General features: G+C 39.8%; 1 protein-coding gene across 4 annotated transcripts in view; it reads right to left on the bottom strand.

Annotated features, from left to right (window-relative positions):
• MTHFD1L (methylenetetrahydrofolate dehydrogenase (NADP+ dependent) 1 like) overlaps window positions 1-22,824 on the bottom strand; it is a 161,554-nt gene that overhangs the window by 63,455 nt on the left and 75,275 nt on the right. For all 4 annotated transcript variants that reach the window (XM_064447033.1, XM_064447034.1, XM_064447035.1 and 1 more), the window contains 4 exons: window positions 6,401-6,540; window positions 4,667-4,708; window positions 3,485-3,585; window positions 2,906-3,083 (listed from right to left, as the gene is read on the bottom strand). In XM_064447033.1, the coding sequence (XP_064303103.1) occupies window positions 2,906-3,083; window positions 3,485-3,585; window positions 4,667-4,708; window positions 6,401-6,540 (461 nt within the window). The remainder of the gene's footprint in view (window positions 1-2,905; window positions 3,084-3,484; window positions 3,586-4,666; window positions 4,709-6,400; window positions 6,541-22,824) is intronic.

Genomic DNA, 22,824 nt, shown 5'->3' with positions numbered 1-22,824 from the left:
TAAACCATCTTACTACCTCTTCTCATTCTTTTTCTTCTGTCATAGTTACCCCTTTGAACAGTAGAACTTAGTCCTCAGAACTGCTACATCAAAATATCCTATTACAAGCTTAATTACTATCTAGGCAGGCTCATTTAGAAGAGGTGGCTTTTCTTCATGTCCTTATAGGCCGAGTGACCAAACGACCTGCCATACTGTACACGTGACAGCACTGCTGTTTCACTTTCCTACCTTCAACCACTCTCAGTCCCCATCCTTTGCACAGTAAGAATGAAACGGAAGCCTGAACTTTACACTTTACTGTTTCTGTTGGCCTGAATTTACTTTTTTACAGGATTTAAAAATCTTTATATGTTTTTATAAAATCCCTTCAACATATTTTTGAGGCTTATAATACTTGTGTTAAGTTACGGGATATTATGTTGATGTAAAGATGTGATTCATTCCCTTTGTGCTTAAGATCATGCTGCTTATGCAACATAGCACAAAAAGATGTGTCTGGGAAGGACATTAAAACAGAAATCAATCTCATTTTCTTCCTTCGCAGAAGCAGGATCCACCCCTACCAATCCTTTCTAGTCATTCATACCACAAGATTGTAAGCTACAGAGACTATAGTAACATCAGAGATTAAATATGAGACCTGTCAAACGCTAATGTGCTATCTCTGTAACGTAAGTGTCCTATGGGAAAAACACATGTATTTCTGAAAGAATTTTTTTCCATTTTATTATGCAAACCCCATAAAACAATATCCTCACTTTTCAGAGCATCTCATTAGAGACAAACTCAGAAACGCAGATACATTGTCCATCGTTTGGCTGTAAAAAATTTTCTGTGGGCAAAATGCTCTGAAGAGATGCCGCAGTACTTACCCTCCCAAGGTCTGTTCCGTGAAGGCAGGAGTCAATACTAATAGGAGTTGGCTGGATTACTGACATTTGGGAAAACAGTGGGGGAGGTGGAAAGAAGAAATAAAATGGGTACAACAGGTACGAGGTGCATATCAGGGAGGAGAGAAAGTTAAAGACAACAGTAGGGCACATCTACCCCAGGCTGAACTTTTTTCTGGCGTGAAGAATCAAAACAGGAACTTTCACCCATTTAAAAGAATGAAGCTGAGGTTCTGATGTTAAAAAACAGCATTCAAACATTTTATAAAGAAACTTAAGTAGCACTGGGGCACAGGATTTGAAATTTGACAAGGGCTTACTTGGTTCCAGAGAAGTCTATTTTGCTGCCCAAATTTTAACCTGCCTACATTTGGATAGTCAGGAAGGTCCTGAGAAATTATTTGCACAGCCTTCTTGGCAATACATCCCCCAAAATGTTCGGCCTGCACGGTGGTACTCCAGCATAGTGCTTTCAGGGGCCCAAGCAGTCCTTGCTTCCAAGCTGCTCCTCTTGACAGCTCACCGAGCTGTGATGCTACCTTGCAGATGACTACAATAAAAAAGTCTCCAAGACATAGAAAGAGTCACCATCTCTGGCAGACAAAGGATTGAAACTTGGACCACACTATCCTTTGTTAGGTTATCTGACTAATGGCTAAGCAAATTAAAAACAAAGCCCAAGCAAGGATCAGAGGAACAATGATAGGTGGAGGAACCCTAGTAATGTAATCAGTGGAAAAACCTCATCAGTGAAAATTAGAGCACACTGAATTGGCTGTTTCCTAAGGCCATCCAAGGGGAAGACCATTGTCCTTGGTGTGAAATGCACCAAGGTAAGTCAATGGGGAAACTCTTTAATCAGAAAACTTTGTAAACAAAAGGGAGTAATTGTGTACAGCAGCACAGGACTCATTATGGGATGTAGGAAGAAGAGCATTTTGGGCCAATGGGATTTTTGAAGGGGATTGTGGCGATGTGTAAAGATTGTTAGGGCATGTTTAGTGGAAGAATCAAAGATGGGGAAATCAAGGTGGGTTGAAAAGGAACAAGTGCAGAAAAATGAAGGGAAAAGGGGAATAAGGGGCTGGTTGAGTGTAAGGGTGTCTGGTCAGTAGCTGGTCTGACTGAGCTCTGTGCTTGAGCACCACAGTCTGTCCTCTATCCTCAGTAAATCCGATCTCTGACTACCTTCTGTGTGGGTGTGCTCTCTGCTCTAGATGTATATATATGCATGAATACTAGAGAGCAGGAAGAGATGTCTGAGTGCCAGCAGCTAGAGTGAGCCATGAACCTGAGGGGCTCATGGACCCTGGTGCCAACAATGGAGCAGGGCAGGGGTACTGGGGGCTGCCCCTGGATAGAGTGGGGATCTAAGGCCAACAGCAGCAGTGACCCATATATCATGTGTGACATATTGTATTAGCAGACTCAAGTCCCGATCAGCAGGAGAGAAGGAACAGACTGGGCAACCTGTGCTCTTCATGTTCATCTGAGGGCTGCGGGTGTGTAAGTGGGTGCTGGTAAAGGTAGCGCTTTCTCTCTGCACTGACCGACCTGGCTGGCAGATATGTAGCATGAGCATGCATGTGCTACATCTAACATCCTTCTCAAACAGAGAGTTAATGCTTCAAGGAGCCACAACTTGAAGCAATACCATGACTGTGAGACAGTAACTATATTACGTTTTGGCTGACTGTCAGGACAACCACCATGACTGTGAGATCTTTCTGGAGAAGTCTTCCACAATAATTTATGAATGTTCTACCTACAGATATATTTCTATGTTAAACAAGAAAGTACCAGATACATCATTCAATGTACTAAATAACAAGCATTACTAGAAAGTATCCTGCTTCTCTGATTAGACAAGCCAGATTTGTCCTCTCCAGATTTTGTGATTTTAAGCCAAGCCATGCCCCTTTCCAAGTAAGTTAGATAGCTTTGTTGCAATGTTGTTCTTGTTTTAAATCCAACACTGATGCAGAATGCATTCATTAAAAAAAAAATCTTACCTCCAAGCTGTAGAGATATTTGAAACTGCTTTTCTGATTGGCTGCCTTTTCCACAGCTTGAGCTAATTTTACTGCTCCTCTACCACCAGCCGACCAGTGATTGCAGGGTACAGCATCAAATGCTCCAGACTGTTTTGCAATCTTACACACCAGATCAACCTCAGCAGGAGAGTCAGTTCTGCCAACCAAAGAGTTCCGTCTCATTATTCCATTTAATTTGTTCTCCTTTATAACCTTATATACTTAGCCTTATTCTACCATCAGCAGTTGTAAAGCAAGTCAATAGAAATTGTGCCATATACATAATGCTCTTATATACAGCACATGTATTTATAAGTTTCAGGAACACTTTTTAAAATTGTTATAGCTAATTAACATGGAAGATTAATATTTCCATAACAGTATATAATTTTTCAGTGGCAAGCTAAGGATGTAAAGGTCTTTATATTCATGATGGAAAAAGGAAATTCTTTAATAGCTTCTTCTCTTCATGCCAAAACTGATTGATTTAAAAACCAAGAAAAGTGTAAAATTTGAACTGTGGATTTACTCACAAGAGTAATGAAAGAGTAGACTTACTTGAAGACATTTAGAGCAACCACAACAGGGACTCCAAAGAGCTGAGTAATTTGAATCTGTTTCTGTAGATTACAGCAGCCATCAGCTACCAGCTGGAGGTTCTGTGCAATCAAATAAAAATTAATGGAAATGGTAAGATACATCAAGTCTTCTCCAGCCAAAGAATCTTCCATACATGAAACTGAACATAAACAGTGCTGATCATGACAGCTGCAGGCAAGTGAAATGCTTCCAGACAAAAATATTTTGGCACTTATCTTATTAATTCTTATTTCAATTAATAAGCAACAGACATTTTTAAGTAAGTAAGCAGTGCCCAAAATTCATGCATTAATGTATTGCTCTTTTCTGGGACACAAGGAGACAGTGCAGCTGATGACTGGTTGCCTGTCACAATTGTGAAAGAGCTGTTAGTCTCTTGTTTGCAAAGTTTATAAACAAACTACAATAGTGGGGTGGGGTTTGACATACAGATGTGTTAGATGCATATTCTAATCTCTATATACACATATATCCCAGATAAAAGCACATTACTGGATTTCCTTATTTACTCTTTTACCTCACACTTTGTAGGCCTTGCATTAATCGCAACACACATATCCTTAGCCTGATAAAGGCAAAATACTAGAATTTGTCTACAGCAAAGAGACAAAGAAAACAAACCTGTAGAACCCACTCTTGTTTGAAGAGTGACATCCAACACCAGACATAAAGACAAACAGATTAAACCTGTTGTTTAATGAACAGGTTAAGCTATCATTCATTTCAGGGAGTGTCTTTAACCCCTGCACCACTCTGCTCTTGTGCCGCCATAAATGCCTGTATGATGGACTGGAACGAGGAGCTGATCAGTCTGAAAACTTAGTGGTCCTGGAAAAACCACTGAAATAAAAGTTATTTTTCAGCTAGCTCAGTTCCTCAGTACAATCTACCATGCAGTCACACACAGGGCACAGACAAGAGGGATAACACCAGGCTGCTGGGGGAGGATGAGATGGCTTTACTTGTTGGCAATGCCTGTTAAAGATGTTCACTGAAAGTCAGCGTAAGAACATGCTATTGCCAAACCTGTGGCTGCACAGTATCCAGCCAGAGGAATGAGAAGTTCTGATTCTCCATCTACCACATTCTTTTCTCCCTTTAAACAAAACTTCTCCTAAAGTTTTGTAATAGCTTTCCTACCTCTTCTGTGTATTCTTTCTTCAAGGGAGCACCAGCAGTTACCTGGAATAATAAACAACCAAAGTCATCACAGATTGACACTTGTCATAATCCTAAATGGTCAGAAGTGCACTTTTGCTTACTTTCTCTACTGCCAGTCAGCACATACATTGCACACAACATCATAGCTGGACTGCAGCTTCTGTTTTATTCCAAGTTACACTGGTACATGGAGAACAGCAACACTTCCTATTGTACGTGGGTAGCAAGATACAGGTAGTGACTCAGCAACTAGTTGTAAAAGATTTATTAGAGAAGAGGTAATCGGATCCCATTCTACATGCTTAACAACGCACCAGCAGTGCAAAGACAATCAACAGCAACCTCCAACAACTGGTTGAAGGAGTAAGAGTAACATAGATGACTAGACGAGGAATATCATCTTTTGGTGTCCTGTAATTACTGCCCATGGCAAGGAACTGCATGCAAGTAATTTACTTTGCTGGAAAGCACAAAGGTATACAAACAAAGAATATCACCAGGATACTACACTGAGTCTTCAAGGACCACGTACATCGATGCCAGATACTGGACTTAGTCACTGTTGTCTCAAGAATTGGTCTTGGTCCATTTTATAGTTAACCTCCCAGTAAAAGTATCTGGTACTCCACATGCCTCAATGATGCATTAAATAAACAAATGAAAGCTTTATACTTCTAAAGACATAGATCAGACAGAAATAGAGACAGTGATTAAGACATATTTAAGTTCTATTTTTGCTAGACTGAATGTCAACACACACGACAATATACCTGCCTTGATACGCATGGAGGAATATAATTAAAAATAAAGAAAACTTGCATTAGAAGTGGTCTAAAATGAGGAAAAAGTTATATAATTATGTCAACCTGAAAGACTAAAAAAGGACAGGTCAGCTTTAGCTCTAAGAGGCAGTTAGCTGTGAGGGAGACCATGCATTTCAAAATTTTGTGGCTGTGGAAACAGCTCTGGTATTTTTACCCAGTGAGACTGTTTCCCTGGCAGCATCACTCACTTTTTTGCTGCTGGGCAGATGAAAGTGTTTCTAGGCGTTAAGTATTTGTCTGTTTGGCTAGCAGAGTCCCATCTGATTGTATGACTGAGGAAGACTTCTATAATCAGTAATCTGTACAAGTCTCTTCATGGCTTAAATAGCAAAAAATGATACACTGGTGACTTTCAGTACACTGGGAAAACACTTGCACAATTTTATCTGTTACCTTAGCATCCCTGAGGGAATTAACCTGAGCAGATTAAAAGGACAGAAGGGGTTCCCATTATTGCAGTGAAAGAAATTTCAAAACGTTCTCTAACAATGCTCCTTACTTCCACTCACATACTGCAACCTGAACTCTTCTCATTCCTCCTCAGCCACCAACTTTCCCAGCCTGTGACTACTCCAGTGCACTTACAAACGCCATTACAAAAGGCAGGGAAAAGAATAGATATACAGATTATAGCTTTTTTTTTTTTTTTCATGCAAACAAACTCCCCTGCCTTAGCAAGATGTAGTAGTACTTCAGAGCTCTTTCATCCATCTTCTTTCATTTGTGCCTGCACTACCTTTGGAGGTATCATCTATATAATGAGATAACCCAGGAGCGATATCTAAATAGTGCTCCATAAGCTCCCCCCAATATTTCTTAAACCAAGATATTTTACTTATTTAAAATATTAGCAACAATTTTATTTTCCAAGAAAGGTGCAAAAACTTACATTTGGCCCACCTCCATGCATCTTCAAAGCCCTCACTGTAGCAACAAGTACAACCACACTGGGAACCAAGCCAGAGGCTCTGCATTTGATGTTGAAGAATTTCTCCATCCCAATGTCAGCACCAAAGCCAGCTTCGGTTACTGTTAAACATTAAAAAAACAAAACCAAACCACACATAAAACATACTTTCGGTTGAACACTGGGGGATATTTCTGCTTTAGCACACACTGCACTTAAACATACACCAGTACTCAGTTTTGAATGAACTTTCAAACAGGGGTCTATTTACATTACTGAGTCTGATTAAAAAACTATTCCCAACTCAGAAATAAATTCTCTTATTCTTGATGTGTACAATATGTCATCAAAAGTAGTCACATGGGGGGGGAAAAAACCCCAAGTAATCCAAATTAGTTGGAATCAGAGTCTTTTAAAAACATGAAGTCCTCTAAAATAGCTATTTCTGTGTAACTATATTTATTTAAAATGTTTTAAATTCTTACAGATCTAAGACTTCCCTACATTATTCCTCTTGCCTTGATTTCACTGAAGATGTGCTTTCATCATAAGTAATGGACCTAAATTCTCCTAGGTTTGCAGAACTTCTCATCATCTCTTGCCTTTGTGGAGCAGGTGTTCAATTATAAACACAAACCAGCAGTTACAGTCATGTCTCAACGTTGAAGATACTCTTAGACAGTGAATTCTGTAATGGGAATTTGCACCAAAGAAGTCAGACATTAATTTAATCCGACTCGTGAAAAAAATTGTGTGGAATTAGGATATGCCTGACAAAGTATTTTTAGCAGAGCTAGAAATAAAAGAGAAGATAATCTGTATTTAATAATGTCAGTCTCTTCAGAGCTAATTTTCTCTGATTTGTCAAATATAAAATATTTTGATTGCCCCTTTTAAAATCCAAATAATTTCTTTTTATTAGACAAACACTAGCACACAGCAATTCAAAAATTCAAGGGATTAAATCTCCTGTTGGTTGAAAATTTGCTGATGTAACTATTTCCCACCAGAACACACTGAAGAGCTGGGATCAATGCGTGCCTCTGGAAGATGTGAAAGAACTTTCAGCCAGAGAAGTCAGGGTGGGAAAATTGTTTGCATCAGAGGCTCCTGAACCTGGCTCCAGGCAGGGCTGGTAATGTGTCCCCGTAACCCCATTCAGCTTGCAAAAACAAGTAAATTCCCTTTTCCTCCTCTCCCTTTTGCCAACAGTTTTGACTCCCATGCTTAGAAGGGGACCACAAACAGCTGATCGAACATTTCAAGGCTGGAAACCTTCAGCAGGGTCAAGGAGGAGGAGGTGCAGATCAGCTTTGCTGCTGTGGGAGAAAGTATCTTTCTGCTGGCACCCGATGTGCTTTAGGAAGTTCCAGCCTTTGTGCATTCGTCCTCACACCACGGGTCCTTTTCCATCCCTTCGTTTTGCACAGGCTGAAACAATCGCCTGCGTGGCTCTGCTCAGAGGGAGGAAATGGCTGCTGGGGCTGGGGGAGGAAACAAGAGCTAGCAAACAAGAGGTGGGCATGTCAGGGGGGGAGCAGGGACCTCTTGAAACAGTAATATGGCAAGTTCTCCAAAATCATTGTAATAAGTATATTATCTTTTTCTGAACAGCCCTGAGAAAAACAGACATACCAAACATGGAAACAAAACAAAACAAAACCCCAAAAAAACAAACCCCAAAAAAGAAGAGGTTTACGTAAACACAATAATTCACAGGAACAAAGCTAATGTCAGGATAAATCATACTAAAAGTTAAAAGCAGAGCCAGGGATCACATGTCTGCTTTCCAGTAACCCCCATTCTTCTTCTCCAGTCTCTTATGTGGCACAGTGTGATTAATGAGAACTCTGAGTCAGGAATATATAACCACAATCAATCTTTAATATAAACAACAGATAAACTACCAAGTACTTGAGAGGGTGGGAAAATAATTTGTCTCTTATGGAGATTGCCAGCATATACACATAGCAGTCTCCTAACGTTTCCAAACAAAGTTTCCAGGGAGTTAATCCTTTTCATGCCAAGCCTTTTCAAGGGTCAGTTTTCCTTAGAGAAAGAGGGACTGCAAGTCCACCTTTCAGTGAGAGAAAAGCAGAGATTTCAGCCTTGCAGCAAGCACAGCAACAGCACACACAACACTTCAGGGCTCTCGGGGAGGTGGCCCAACACCCTTCAGGCAGTCTAAGCAGTCAGGACAAATGCCCAGGAAAGCTGTGCGGGGGGGTGGGGGGGCAGGCACTTAATCTGGGTAGCTGAGCATATTCCTCTATTCCTTGTAACGCTTTCCTTTGGAATGGAAGGCAAAGTGCACATTTGCCTGAACAACCATATCCTGTATGGACATCTGAAAAGCTAACAGAAGACCGGTGTTCACTGAGCGAATGCTACAAGACGGAGAATTGGATATCTTCATTTGAAGCAGAGGAAAGGGAAAGGAATGTCAGTGCTTTCTCTAGTGTGCGGAAGGAAACAGGATGTAGTAGAAATGCTGCCTGGATGAAAGTTGCTAACTCCATTTTATTTCCTCCAAGGAACAGTGAGAAGATAGAGTAATACGCCAAGCTATTATATTTTAAAATCTTTGTGCTGAAACACTTAATAAAATTACTTTCAGATTGTTTCCTTCTTTCAAATGAAAGCATCAATGAAAAACCAATACAGACTTTACATAGGAAATTTCAAGCTAGTCTACATTTAGAGATTATGAGATAAAACAGCTAATCGCTTTAAATGTAATGAGAAATTTAAAGTAATATGTGGGTTAATTTATTTTGGTAATCATTTTCTTAGATGGTTTGTCAACAGAAGGCAACTACAGATTACAGGCAAACTGACAAAGATTTTGGGAACAAACATCTACCTAAGCAGATGTGGTCCGCTGTACTTCCACTGAAGGAGTTTATGACACAACCACTACTACCTGCCTACACAGAGTCTTTACCCAGCTTCAGCTCCCCTCCCTGAAAGCCTCTTCATCCTGTCCCCTGCCAAGCAGCCATTTCCCAGCCCCGTGAAAACCTGCTATCTGGGCTGCTGCCCTGCAAGCAGGTGGGGGGCTTGTAATAGACTTGATGATGCCAGCATGATGTTAACTCCTGGCTTTGATTTCCTGGCCACAAACACAGCAGTTCTAATGAAAGTAACGAGGTAAATGATTCACCTTCAGCGGACTCGTAGAAAACATACAGGTATTTGCACTTCCAGCCTGAGAATGCAACCCCATGGCAACATATGCCAACTCAGACCAGGGATTTCACAGTCCTAGGCCTTGCTTTGCATTCCAGATCCCCCTTCTTGCTTGCACTGACAAGACTGGACAAGACTCTGGAGAAGAACTAAAGGATTATTTTCTGGGTGCAATATTCAGTGAGTACAGCTGTCTGGACCATCTCACTGTGTGGTCATATGAGGTGCAAAACCTAATTCTACAAATACTCTGCTGTTTGATTTTATGCTTCAATTTTATAGCCCAAGTATCATAAGGAACATTTGGATGAAGATTGAAGTGTCATGTACCAGCAGTGTAATGAACCACTACATTACTGCTAATAGTGGGCCACAGGTCAAATCTAGCAATTAATATACACACATATATCAGAAGTAATCTGCATCAAAATGCTCCAGTAAGTTCAAATAATTTCTTCTCATAAAAGATCTGGGTGAGGGTGACCAAAAACTAAGCTCATTCTAACCCATCAGGGAAACTGGGTAATCTTGTTTCAGAACAACAGTAGGCAAAACACAACACGTAATTACTATAGGTCTTTCTACAGGTCATTTACATAACATCTACTTCACTCAGTTCAGCTACCAAAATAACCAATAACCACAGTTTTTGCTTAGAGCGAAAACCCAAAAATATCCAAATTAGGCACAAAAGGGGAAGGAAAGGCTCATAAATGTGGAATTAGGCAACAGCAATGATGAGAAGTCTGTTATGCTGTGTAAAGTCATAACAATTGATACCCGTCACTGAAGTCTCTAATTCCACTTCAAGGTTCAGGCAAATGAACAAATCACTCTGAATGGTTTTGTTTCTTGTTTTTAATTACCATGACCTCTTCATGGAATTACTGCCTTGCCAAGCACGTCTGGGAATATTTTATCACCTACACATGACAATAGCTTAAATAGTCAGTGACATGGTTTAAGCAGCTAATCAGGTTTCATCGTCATGCTTAATACAAAATGTAATTTTTCTCTGCCTAAAAATACATCTATCTTGCTGTAGCTGCATAAAGTGGTTCCACATTAGTCTCACATTTACATACTGCTTAAAAGCTCTACAGAAAGTTATACTTAGAATGTTTTTTTAAAGATATTTCTCCTACAATTGAACTTCAGGTAAACTGTGGGTAATTTCTAGTGAAAGTAGCTTCTCCCTAGTCAGCCCTTTCTATCAACAAATGAATGTCAAAATAAAACATTTGTACCATAAAGGGCTAAGTCAGATGCGCATGCACACGAGGCAAAGCTTTAGGACATGAATTGTGAGCCTGGATTCCTGAACAGTGTAAAAGGAAATGGAAACTCTGAGCTGCAAGTTGCCATTTACTCCCCATTTGTAAACATATCTGCTCTGGTGCAGCTGTCTGCTGGTAAGCTCAGGAAAAGAAGAGTTCAAAGTCACAGAAGCACATGAACTGTGAACCTGGAGCTGGAGGCATGCGAGCTGTAAGGTACTGATATGTTCCTGTTCAAGTGAAAAATACCAAGGTGCACAACCGCCAAGATAAACTAGGATGATCAGTGATTTATCTAACAGGATATCATATTTTTGTTAGTATAGCTAGGGATGAATAAACCAGATGTTTGTCCATTCTGACTCTGGCAATTTATCTGATGTGAACCTCCATTATTATGACTGATTTTGGAACGTAACCGATACTTTTTTTTCTTCATCTCTCCTAACAGAGGGAGTTTTCCTGTTCATTTTTCTCCTGACGCATTCTCAGATGGCATGTGACAGACACAGACACTCTGCTACCACCACTGGATACAAAGTCCACCAGAAAACCACACATGCATATATTAAGGCTGAACATTTTTCACACCATGAAGAAAATAGTTTGCACCCGCTATCAAAGTTTTCACCTCCTCATTGGAGGTAACAGGTACTTTTCACCCTTTGCTAAAGAAAGATGACAGGGCACTATGTGCTCTGCAGAGTTGCGGGCACTGGAGGTTTCTGACTGTTGACCACGAATCCATGCTTCTGACTGACATGCAGCAGATATGACAGTCCTGGCTTCTTAAGCCAAAAGGATCATGCTTCTAACAACTATTAATGGGTTTTCTTCTGCAAGAAGCCCTGACCAAAACAAACTTTATTCTCAGAAAGCAGATGGTATGAAGTTATGTTCAACAGTAGATTTCTATTCACTCAAGTCTGTCTGCATGGAAGTCTCTCCAAACGTAGACAGAGAGCAGCCAACCTGCACAATCACCCCCGGAGAGACACACTATAAATGCCTGGTTTCTGGTTCCACTGGCATACCCTCCAAGCCACAATACTTAACACTAGCACTTGAGACCTCTCCTAATATAAAATTTCTTTGGAGGAAAGAAAACTGGGAAATTTTCGACTTTGCCACACAAACAAAATACATCAGCTGAAAACAAAGATTTACGTTCAAGTACCCTGCCATCATACCCCATGACAGTAGCAGTTCAATTCATGCTGCCTTCCTCCAAAGGAGACTTGTCTCCACCAGCTGAGAGTCTCAGGCCTCAGCTGACAGTCACTGCTTCCTGGCAGCAAGGGCTGCATGGGGAGCTCAGCTCCCAGGAAAACACTTCATCTAAGAGCTTGGGACCCTATAACAAGCTATTTCAACCTTTTGCTCAGAAACGTTTCTTTTTCCATAAAAGATTAATTTTACCATTGAAATGTAGAGCAGGTTTAAATGAGAAACTAAAGGTTACAGCATAATCTCTCACAGTTACTCACTTTAAATACCAATTGCTGTTAACTTTCCAAAAGCATCCTATACATTAAACAAACGAATAGGCACAATGACTGATACAGATTATTCCCAGACTATAGACAAAAAACTAGCAAAAAGTTCACTTTATTTACTACATGGCTGACAGCTGAAGATAACTCTTAAATCTTGACTCTCTTACAATTAAGGATACAATTCCACTTTGTGTGTTTTACAGGCCTGCTTATATATGTATGCTGCACATGTTGGATTTGAAATTTCAGGGCAGGAATCAAACTGAAAACTGCAGGAGCTGACAGTAGTGGCACTATGTGACAGAAAACATGTTCTGCACATCTCCACAGCTCTGCTTGCCTCCTCCTCTTGAAAATACACAGAAGTGCAACTGCAGTGATTCCTGCCTACAAAGCACCAATTTAGGGCATGGTTTTACACTGTGGCTGAACCAAATGAGCACCCTGTCTTACTGAAAGGGCAGTTCCTGTTCCCTCTTAATTCTCCCACCTTTCTCCCCTGCTCCCTCCCTCCCTGCTGCCCAGATTTCACGGAGGTTTTGGCACTGATCTACTTGAAAGGTAAACTGTTGGAATTTGCTAACTGGAAAACAAACAAACAGAAAAACACACAACAAAAAATAAATTCTTTTTTTTTTTTCTACTGGGTTAGATTTTAATCAGCTAAAGTGAGACCAGACAAGTGTCTGAACGTGTTCAAACAAGCAGCAAAAGCAGACGAGCAGAAGCAGAGGAAAGAATGGAGGCATTTTAACAATGGCAAACTCTTCATTCATCCCTAGCCACCTTGTCAAACCATACTCTGATATTTCAAATGTAAAATCTGACATCTTCTCGCACCTCACTAGTAATGAGCTTCTTATTTAGATTTATTACTAGAGATTAAAAAGCTGAAGACATCTTACAAACCACAAACAATTAATTCTAATAGAAATCAAGTGAGCTGTATATGGCTTCATGGACTACGTGTTTCTCTGAGTCCCTCTGCTAAGCCTGTTGGGTTTTCCAGCCACTTTCTCTTAACTCCTGTGTTCTATACTCATGTAAAGGCCCATAACTCATAGGCTAAGTGTTGGCCCCTGACACGAATTGTAATGCATAGCTGAATACACTAACCAAATATACACAGTTCCCCCTTTTCAATCCTCCTTCTGTTACAATATTAACTAGAAAAATTCAGACAAAAGAACTGTGACTTTTAGGTTGCATCCTTTTACCATTCACAGCACGTTTCCTTTGAGGTAACAGAGTACCATTTGCTCATAAGACAGATGACCATGTTTTTAAAATGGAGCACAATTAATAGCACAGGAGTAAGGCAATTACGTTATCTCATACTTAAGTGATCATCATGGCCTTTGGCAAAGAATTATTAGCCTTCTGGTAACTACAAGATTAAAACCTCACCAGTTTTTTAGTTGGAGTTGCATGGAAGGAATAATTAACAGCAGCACTGATGGATCTTCATTTAAGGTCGTTCTTCTACAGTTCCCCAACTGCAAGGAGTATATTAATTTATGGTACCCACAGCATTACCCTAAGTGATTAAAATAAATTTCATCATATCTAAACCATGTTTCTCTCTGGCTATCTCACTGCCAGACTTTCATTTACGTTCACTTTTAAAAGACCCAGTTGGCTGAAGCTCCTGCCACAAATACACTTTCCATCAAACTGAACTGCTCTCTGTTGAGTGCTCAGGTTTTGGCTCCTCCTACTCCCCTTGGGAGAGTTATGGAAAATGGAGCTTGAACATGGTTTGAGAAGTCATGTTACAAGCATCTGGAAAACACTGATTTCAAGAAGTAGGCTGAGAGCCTGAAGATCTCTTCCCTGGAAAAGTTCTACCCATTTCATCAAATGGCCATGAAGTAACACCTGCCTTAGCACCAATATTGCACTGATTCATGAAAAAGGAAAGAGAGAATGTAAAGGATCCTAATCTTTAGACAGAACACCACTTCAGCATACGCCCTAGAAGACAACATACTTTCTAAAGAGCAGCAGAAATACAGTCGGGCAATGAGTGATGATACAGGTAGCGAATGACAAATACATAATTTTTTGCAGCCATACAAGGTACCCTCAGAAACTGTCATAATTCTGAGACAAAGTCCATTTAACCAACCACCACCACGCACTGGTCTGTGGGTGTTCATGCACTCCTGCATGCCTTCAGATGGGCACGGCTGTGAGAGGTGGCAAAGCCTTGCCAGCCACACGTGCTCCTCCTTGTTCTCATCACAAAACAAAAGCGCCTGTGCACAGATGATGGGAGAGCAGTGTCGACTGAGGCTATGGTGGATGCCACACAACAAAGAGCCACCGCTGAATCAGGATGATCAATGCTCCTGTCACCCAACGCAATCACCCGAGGCATGCCAGGCACAAAGTCATCAATCACTGCAGTGTAAGCCTACCCCATAATGCATGCAACTATTTGCCTTTGGCTCCTGCCTTGTTAGAACTCCCCCGGACTCTTTACTGAGGCACACATTTTGGGAAGTATTCCCCACTCTGCCCTTTTAAATCCTGGGGAGTGCCTGGTTATTATGATAACAAGTTCATGCATGATTTAGGCACTGTCTTTTCAGCGTATGCATGCAGTGAATCCTCCTCTCTTACGAGGAGGAACAGGTTCTGGTTTTGTTTCATTCCACTTAGTCTTTGCTAGGAGACAGAATGCTTTCCCTTCATGACTGGCCTGGCAGAGGACACCAATGCTGCTATTCTTGACAAAACTACCAAGCCACGTTTTAGAAGTTCACAGAAAAGGGCATCTCCTTTTATGTATCCCCAGGAAGAAGAGTATTCCACTGCACTAGCAGTTTGTCTTGATGAAAAAATGGCCCAGTGAAACATCTGATGCACAGGCTGTAAATTACAAGACTGTCCCAAGAGCTTAGCTGGAGAGCTCTGTGCTGGTGGAGATTCTACAAAGACTGTGATACATATTTCAAACGCATATAGAATTTAAGATATCAATACACAGAATAACTTTCCATAGAGAGGGAAAGCGCCAGACCCTGTTAGCAGTATTTTAGGAGATGGGAAAAAATTCCTAGCTGTGAGAACATGCAGCATAAGCCACAGAAGAGCAGATGAGGGTAAAAGAAGCAGGCATGTAAAGCCCACTGTGCTACACAGACTTTATATAATAGCCACAAGCATGGAGAAATACAGCAGGAACCACTTTGGAAATTGTGGAAGCTTTTCACATGTAAGCCCTCCAATACCTTTTGCAGATAAGCATGAGCTTGGTTGTAATTGCTTGTAATTTTAAAATAAACTCTGCAAAGGCAGCATTTGAACCTCTACTCAAAGTGTAAGATTGATGGCTTGTGTCAAACTTATTAATATGTATTTACTGCTTTCCCTATAGTTTTTAGATGAGGAAAAAGAACTCAGCTGGTTAAGAATGCTGTGGAAAATAACTGTGTCTGTTGAACCATATGTGTGTGCATATGTCTAATCTATCTTATAGAAAGAATTACAGACTGAGGAGAGTGAAGGTACTAAGGTCACACACCAACAAATCCCACATGGAGAAGGATTTTCCTACATGGATTTCCCAATTAAGAACACAACCAAAACCAAAATCAAACCAAACCATAATTCTGCTAGTTCACATGCCAAATCCTTTCAGTTGCTCATGGCTAAGCCAATCCTGTTGTGAATTTCTCCACTTAACCACAAGTCATGTAATCAAGGCAACAGAATTGCCACTACAAACTACCGTGACCATTTTTGTAATATTTGTACATTATTAGTGGATCCTCCTTTATTAAAGATTATAAATTATTAATTTTTTCAGTTCCTCTTCATAATTGCCCATCATCTTGTCATCTCAGCTACTCCTTTGTCCTTGACCCTCCCCCGCATTTCTGTGCTTTTTCACTCCTCACGTAGCGAAGGACCCCAAACTGTACACTGAATTCCTAATTGGCTGCAGGAAAAGCTGAACCCGCAACTCTTGATTTATGAAGCTGTTACTCTGCCTCTTGGGAGCTCTGTTTGAGATGCAGTAGATGAAGACAGCAGATAGTTGCAGCATCCTCATGCATGTGAAGCATCTGCTCTGTCCCTGAAGCTTTACTCCCACTCAGAGCTTGCAGTTGAGGCTAAGCTGAAGATACATTACAAGCATGTGCCTTATTACTGCAGGAAGCAAAGTTGAAGAGTTTGAGACTGTCAGCTTCAATAAAGCTGTCGGCATAGCAAATCAAGGATATAGGGACTGACAAAAAGACCCATCATATAAAAGACAGATAGGCCACCCAAAATTTAAAAATAATTGTAACTCGTATTTTGCCTTACTGTATTTGAATCTAATCTGTTTTCTCAATCAAATCAAATTAATTACACAGCAGTTATATAAAACTGCAAAAAGACAATGACAAGGTCAGAGCAGCAAACTGGCCCTGATATACCATTTAGAATATTAATCTTTTCTTTGAATGTATTATTTTATATAATCAGAAAACAGTCTCTGAACACTTTCAAATACTCTCAACATCTGACCTTCAAAGGCACTTTGGCTATTTGCCAGAGCAACACTCTTCCCATTAACAAATCATACTGGCCCTACATAATGTAGTATTATTTGCAATCTAATTAACATGCTTAGAAATGGTTTAGAAACATATTTATACCCCTAGTCATGAAGTCTTGATATTTTTCTTTAAGGCTAATCCCACCAGGTCGTAAGATCAGATATGTAAGCAAACCTAATTTCTGTTTTCAAAGAGAAATAACTATTTTCTGTTAAAATTATTTCGAAATTCCCAGCACAGAATAACACACATGGTCTGTTGTTTGAAAATTTAAAAAACACAACAATTTGAAATCAGCATACTTCCTGAGATATCACAGTATTTTTCTTTTATATTGTCTATGATAAGAGTTCTTCATAAAATTTATGAGGCAAATCAAAACACCTGCAAATTAAAATTTTAGGAACCTACTGCATGTGCATTTTTCTTCCGAGAACTTCTGAAGACATACCTTCACTTTTTATCCAAACCATGACATTATTTCAATTGGGCTGGTAGAGAGGGTAGCACAGGATGAGAAGAAAACATTTCGGAGTTCTGATACCAAAGATGACCGTGTAGCTTTGAACAAGTCTCCCTGAAACACCTGTTAACTGAGTTCTCAGTGTGCATGTGTTAATGGAATACCAGTGGAAAACAGAAAATCAACTCTGCTAAATTATAAACTTGTACTAGATTATATTAAACCTCTGCCAAGTATAATTGCCATAATCAAAAATGGAAATACACTTATGTCCTTACCACATTTCACATTTGTATTGACTTCTCTGGAGCCTTGAAGATTTAAGTCAACAGTTCACAAAGTAAATAGACATATAAACAAACATTTTCCCCTCCATATTTGTACATTATTAACAATTTTAAATAGAAAAGCTTTCAGAAAACAAAGCACTCCTGCCTGCAGATTCAGAACAATGGCTGAGAAGACAAAAAGCAAAAAAAGGTTTCTCCAACATGATGGAAATGGCTGAACATACCTAATTCTTATGCAAGTAGTCCATAAGAAGAACATGAGGTTTTAGTATCAAAAGCCAGGAAAACAAACAAACAATCTAATAAAGAGCTTTCATTTTCAAATTATATTAAAAATAAACCATTCACTAAAATTAAAATTCAGCCTTTGAAATGGGACTTGAACTCTCTATGCATACTCTGCCCTGCTGACCCTTGCTAAAGGGTGTAAGCCAATATGAAATACTCACAAATGGAGAGCGGATGATGGATTTTCTGCCAAATAACCCTAAGCAAAAGTAACGCTGTTAGCTAGGGAGCCTGCTTTTATTTCCTTTGCCAAGTGATAAATTAAGAGAACATCCTAGCACATGTGATGTTTTCCTGTTTGCTTTTTTTTAACCTCTGGTTCTTCTCTTCTTATAAATAAAAGCGATACAACCAGTAGGTAACAAAAGAACAAAAGGAACTGCTTATTTGCTTCTTATGAGTTGGGAGTTTTAAAACTAGGTAAGATTGCTAACTTGAGGAGGAAAGGGAAAATAAATAGGACAGAAGTTGCAATGCCATCAGTTTCTACTCATTAGAATGGTATTTTATTTATCAGGAACTGGGCAGTGCCTCTACTTTCCGAATGAATGACAGATCCTTCCTATCTATTTTTACCTCTGGATAACTGTCCTGAGACTGAGAATAATGGATAGCCCTAAACAGTTGTACACTCCATACTTTTAATTTATGAATGTAATTGACAGGGGAAAGAGTTGTGTTAAGCTCTAACATGTCGCACAAGAGGTCAGCATACGGAACATTAAAATACCATGTCAGCTTGTCAGTGAATTCCTGATGCATGTTTAAGTACTGGCAGCTGCCATGCCTCTATGAAAGCCCCGTTCCCTTAAAGGTCTTATTACTGTACTGTTTGGCATCTACCCATTTGCTATGGTGAGACAGTTCTTGCCCCAAAGAAAGTCTATAAACTGAACAAACAAATCAGAAAGAATAGGATTACATATGCAGGCATGGAGGCTGAAATTACTTGCTTCAGGCCATGAAGCCACTCAAGGGTGGAGGGTATGCCTCCTGATACGCACTACAGTGCCCCAGCCACAAGACCAGGAATTCTCAATCACAGAACATGTGCTGCTGGTGACAAACGATGGACTCAGCAGCACTTTCTCCTTGTTGTTTACTGGGCAAGAAAGAGGAGCAAGGACAGGTCTCCTCAAGAAACCAGCTCCTCAGAAGCCAGCCAGCTCTAGTAACCAGGCAGCACGCAGGAACATTCACGCCACCCTTCCTGCCTCTCATTGCCATCATGGCAAATCCCCCAGGCACACAATCCCAACCCAAACATTATCTCACTGCATCCCCCTTCTACTCTGAAAACCCATGTAAAGAAAACAAAGCATGGCTTTCTCAAATAAGGTACGCATGTCCAGTTCTCCACTTGCTTCTGACCCAGCCACTTGAGTTATGGTGCGACACTTCATTCAGCACACGACTGACACACATGTGCTACTTAGTCTATGAGTCTACAGCTCTCAGTCTATGAGAAAACCATTTAATTTCTTTGCCTGTGAGGTACACAGCAGCATCCATCCACCAGCAAAGTTTCAAAAATCTTGAGAACAACCGTGCAAGGCTATGCTATCTCTTCACTATTTTCTATCATGTCATTGTTATGCTTTTCTCCCACTGAAAACACTTCGCCATGAATCCAAACCCCTCTAAATGTACTAATTAAAATGCCTAGTCTCTCACATGACATCTGGCCTGAGAACAGTGGTAACTCCTGGTCACTAGGAGGAAAGGCAGTCAAATACATAGTTTTATTATCCTGCAGGGTGGTCTTTCTGAGCAAAAGATACATAGCCATTAATTACACAACCTCTAAATGAAAGGAAAAAACAGACAGAGTTGTTGCACTAGAGAATGAATGTCAGAGCCTGCAAAGGAAATTAAAACAAACTGCAAGGGTCTTCAGCTACACAAATTAAAAAGTAGAAGCTAATAAAGTGAGGTCACCATAATATATTAAAGATAAAATAGAAAAAACAAAATACACAAGAGCTGAATGCACTACTCTTAAAGAGCGAATAAGGAATTTCAAAATCCTGGAAGAAAAAAAATAAAACCATAAGGCTTGTATTAGCATTTTAAATAAGTTCCTTTTCTCTTTGTGCCTTGTATCTGAAAAGTATCAAAACCTGTATTTAAGTAACATAAGAGGAGTGCCAGGAAATCTGAGTGACTACAGGCTTAACGGCATTCAAACAGAGTTTTAAGAAAAGAATAATGTAAAAAATTTTGAGCTAAGTAAGAACTATAACCTTTGTCTACCAGAGGCAGGCTATGCCAGATAAAAGCCTTTCTCCAGTAATGAAAACGTGACAATATTTCATCAATGTGGCCTTCAGAAAAAAACCTGCTACAACAATACATAGGAATGTGTTAGCAAGACTAGAAAAAAATTATGATTACATGATTAAAAGAGAGGAGAATAGGCAGCCATGATAGGAGAACTGCGGGACAGGAGAGAGGACCAACCTGAGGGCTCTCACTTACTACTTGCTAAACAACCTCAGCAGAAAGGCTGAGGAACACTGATGGACTTTATTGACAACGCCGAAGTTTGAAAGCGCCGCCAACACGGAGAGGAATTCAGATATCACACGGGAAAAAGCTGCTGAAGAAGTGAGGAGAAACAGAATGAACATTAGTAGTAAAGAGTCACTGCCATTGGAGATAAATGACAAAAATCTGACCTACAATTTGGGAGCTTCAGACTTGCAAAATCAGAGAAGAGTCTGGGAGTCTAGCAGTGTTAAGTCAATCACAGAAAGAGTGAAGTACAGAAAATGAGAAAGAAAAAGACAGACATGATTGATCTGAGGATAAACACCAACAAGGTAAGAGTGACTTTGCAGAGCTCTGTGCGTGCACCTGTGTTGAAGAAAGTGAATACTGTAACAGATGGAGAAACTAAAAATGCAGATAGGCTGTGTTATAGCAATGGCAAGCCTACCAGTAATTATAGATGATTAGACATGCTGTGCTTGTTTAGTTAGACAGACAGTATAAAAATTATCACCTGAGAAACAGAAGACTAAGCTGAAACACGGTATTACAGAACAAGAGCAGATGAGTCCAAATTGGCCATGGAAACCCAGCTACCTTACCAGAAGCAGCAAGAGTTAAAAATCCCAGCTAGTTTTAAACTGGAGCTCAGTCAGTTTATGAAGGAGTCATCTGATATGCTTGTCATATAAAACAGAGAACTCAGCTGAATGGCTGATGATTTATAATCACAAGTTCTTTTACTCCTGCAAATTGCCCCATATCATTCTGGATAAAAACAACAGGTTTGGGAACGCACATTTACAAATATGTTTCGTAGTGAGGGAATACCAAGTGAATTTCTAAGACTTTGTAGGTTTATCTTTTCTCTTTAAAGGGAAGAAGGTAAAATCTCACCACATGACAGTCCATAATTTGGGAGCTTTTATCTTCAAAAAGCATTACCTCTCCTTATTGGGAAAAAGACCACTTTTTTATAACTAGCGTAACATTAGTTAGACATAATTTAATAGCTCACAATCAATACCAACTTTCAGTTTTCAGTTTAGCTTTGCATAATTTACAAGCTCCCAAATTAATTCAGCTCTGAAATACTGTGACATATGATACCAAGGTCAATGCCAGAACACTTCCTGACACACAAAAACATTTATGACAGCTCTCTTCTATCCAATCTTCCTTCTGAAAAGCTTTATTTTGCGATGCATCCTAAAGATCAAAATTGTCAGAAGAAAAAGCTTCAAGAGACCTGCACAGAGTCACTCAGAACTTTCTCAAGGACTCTGACTACACAAAGATAAGTTTTGATTCTCATTTGGCGTAATAATGAATAAATAATTTCAAGCCTGTTTTAAGCATTTTCTGCAATAGAAATGGGTATTTAAATGATACTGTAATTTAAATGGATATTTAGACAACCATTTAAATCATTGTCACCTGACTTACGGTGGCAGCTATCCATAAGGAAGGGATGCATGACTTGCTCCCAGATTATTTGTGACAAGGCGGTGAACTAGCTCAGCTTTCAGGAACTTTGACTTTCTATCGGTGAAGGAAAATACATTGCACAACATCTTGTCTCCGAATACTTTCCAGCTTACTGGTAAGAAAATTTGATAAGATTTTAAAAGCAAAGGGGAATAGGGGAAGATTTTTTGTTTCTACTTTACAACACGTGACAGAAATGGAATTTACTTTTACTTTGGCAAACGTGAAGAAGGAAATATAAACGGCACCTGGGATGTGAATGACATCACCATTCACAACAGGAGGGCAAAGATTCACAGATCATCTAGCAGTAACAGTATCTTATTTTGCAGTTTGTGTTACCACTGTGCCTTGTACCGTTAGACCATGATCTTAAGAGCCTTGCAGCAATACTAACACAGTGTCACCTTTCTCTCCAAAACCCCACTGCCACAGTTGTGCTAAGCACAGCTGCTTGAGCAGCTGCACTATGAATGGGATCAGCAAAAACACTGTGAAGTTTTGAACATTCAATATCTAGTTTGTAGCACACGCATTTCAGAGTAGGCCAGTAACACTTATGCTGACAATGCTGTCAACCACCTTGTACCATGAAACCTCAACCTTGCTTTAACACTTAAAGCAAGAAAAAAACAAACCAGTTCAAAGAGCAAAATAGTGGAACATAATCACATTACATTTTATTTCTTGTGAACATAAGGAGCGAAGAGGTCAGAGATTAAATAACACAAGGAGAAAGACGCTAGACAAAATCTTAAAAATTAAAGCTCTCTGGAGGTTCACCACATGGAACCTCTTTCTAGTGGTATCGAGCAACAAACAAACAAAAAATAAATCCTTGAACTCAACATTTAAATGTAATAATATCATAT

This window comes from Phalacrocorax carbo, chromosome 3, assembly GCF_963921805.1.
Source record: "Phalacrocorax carbo chromosome 3, bPhaCar2.1, whole genome shotgun sequence".
Taxonomy (NCBI): Eukaryota; Metazoa; Chordata; class Aves; order Suliformes; family Phalacrocoracidae; genus Phalacrocorax; species Phalacrocorax carbo.
This window is presented reverse-complemented; position numbering and strand designations above follow the sequence as displayed.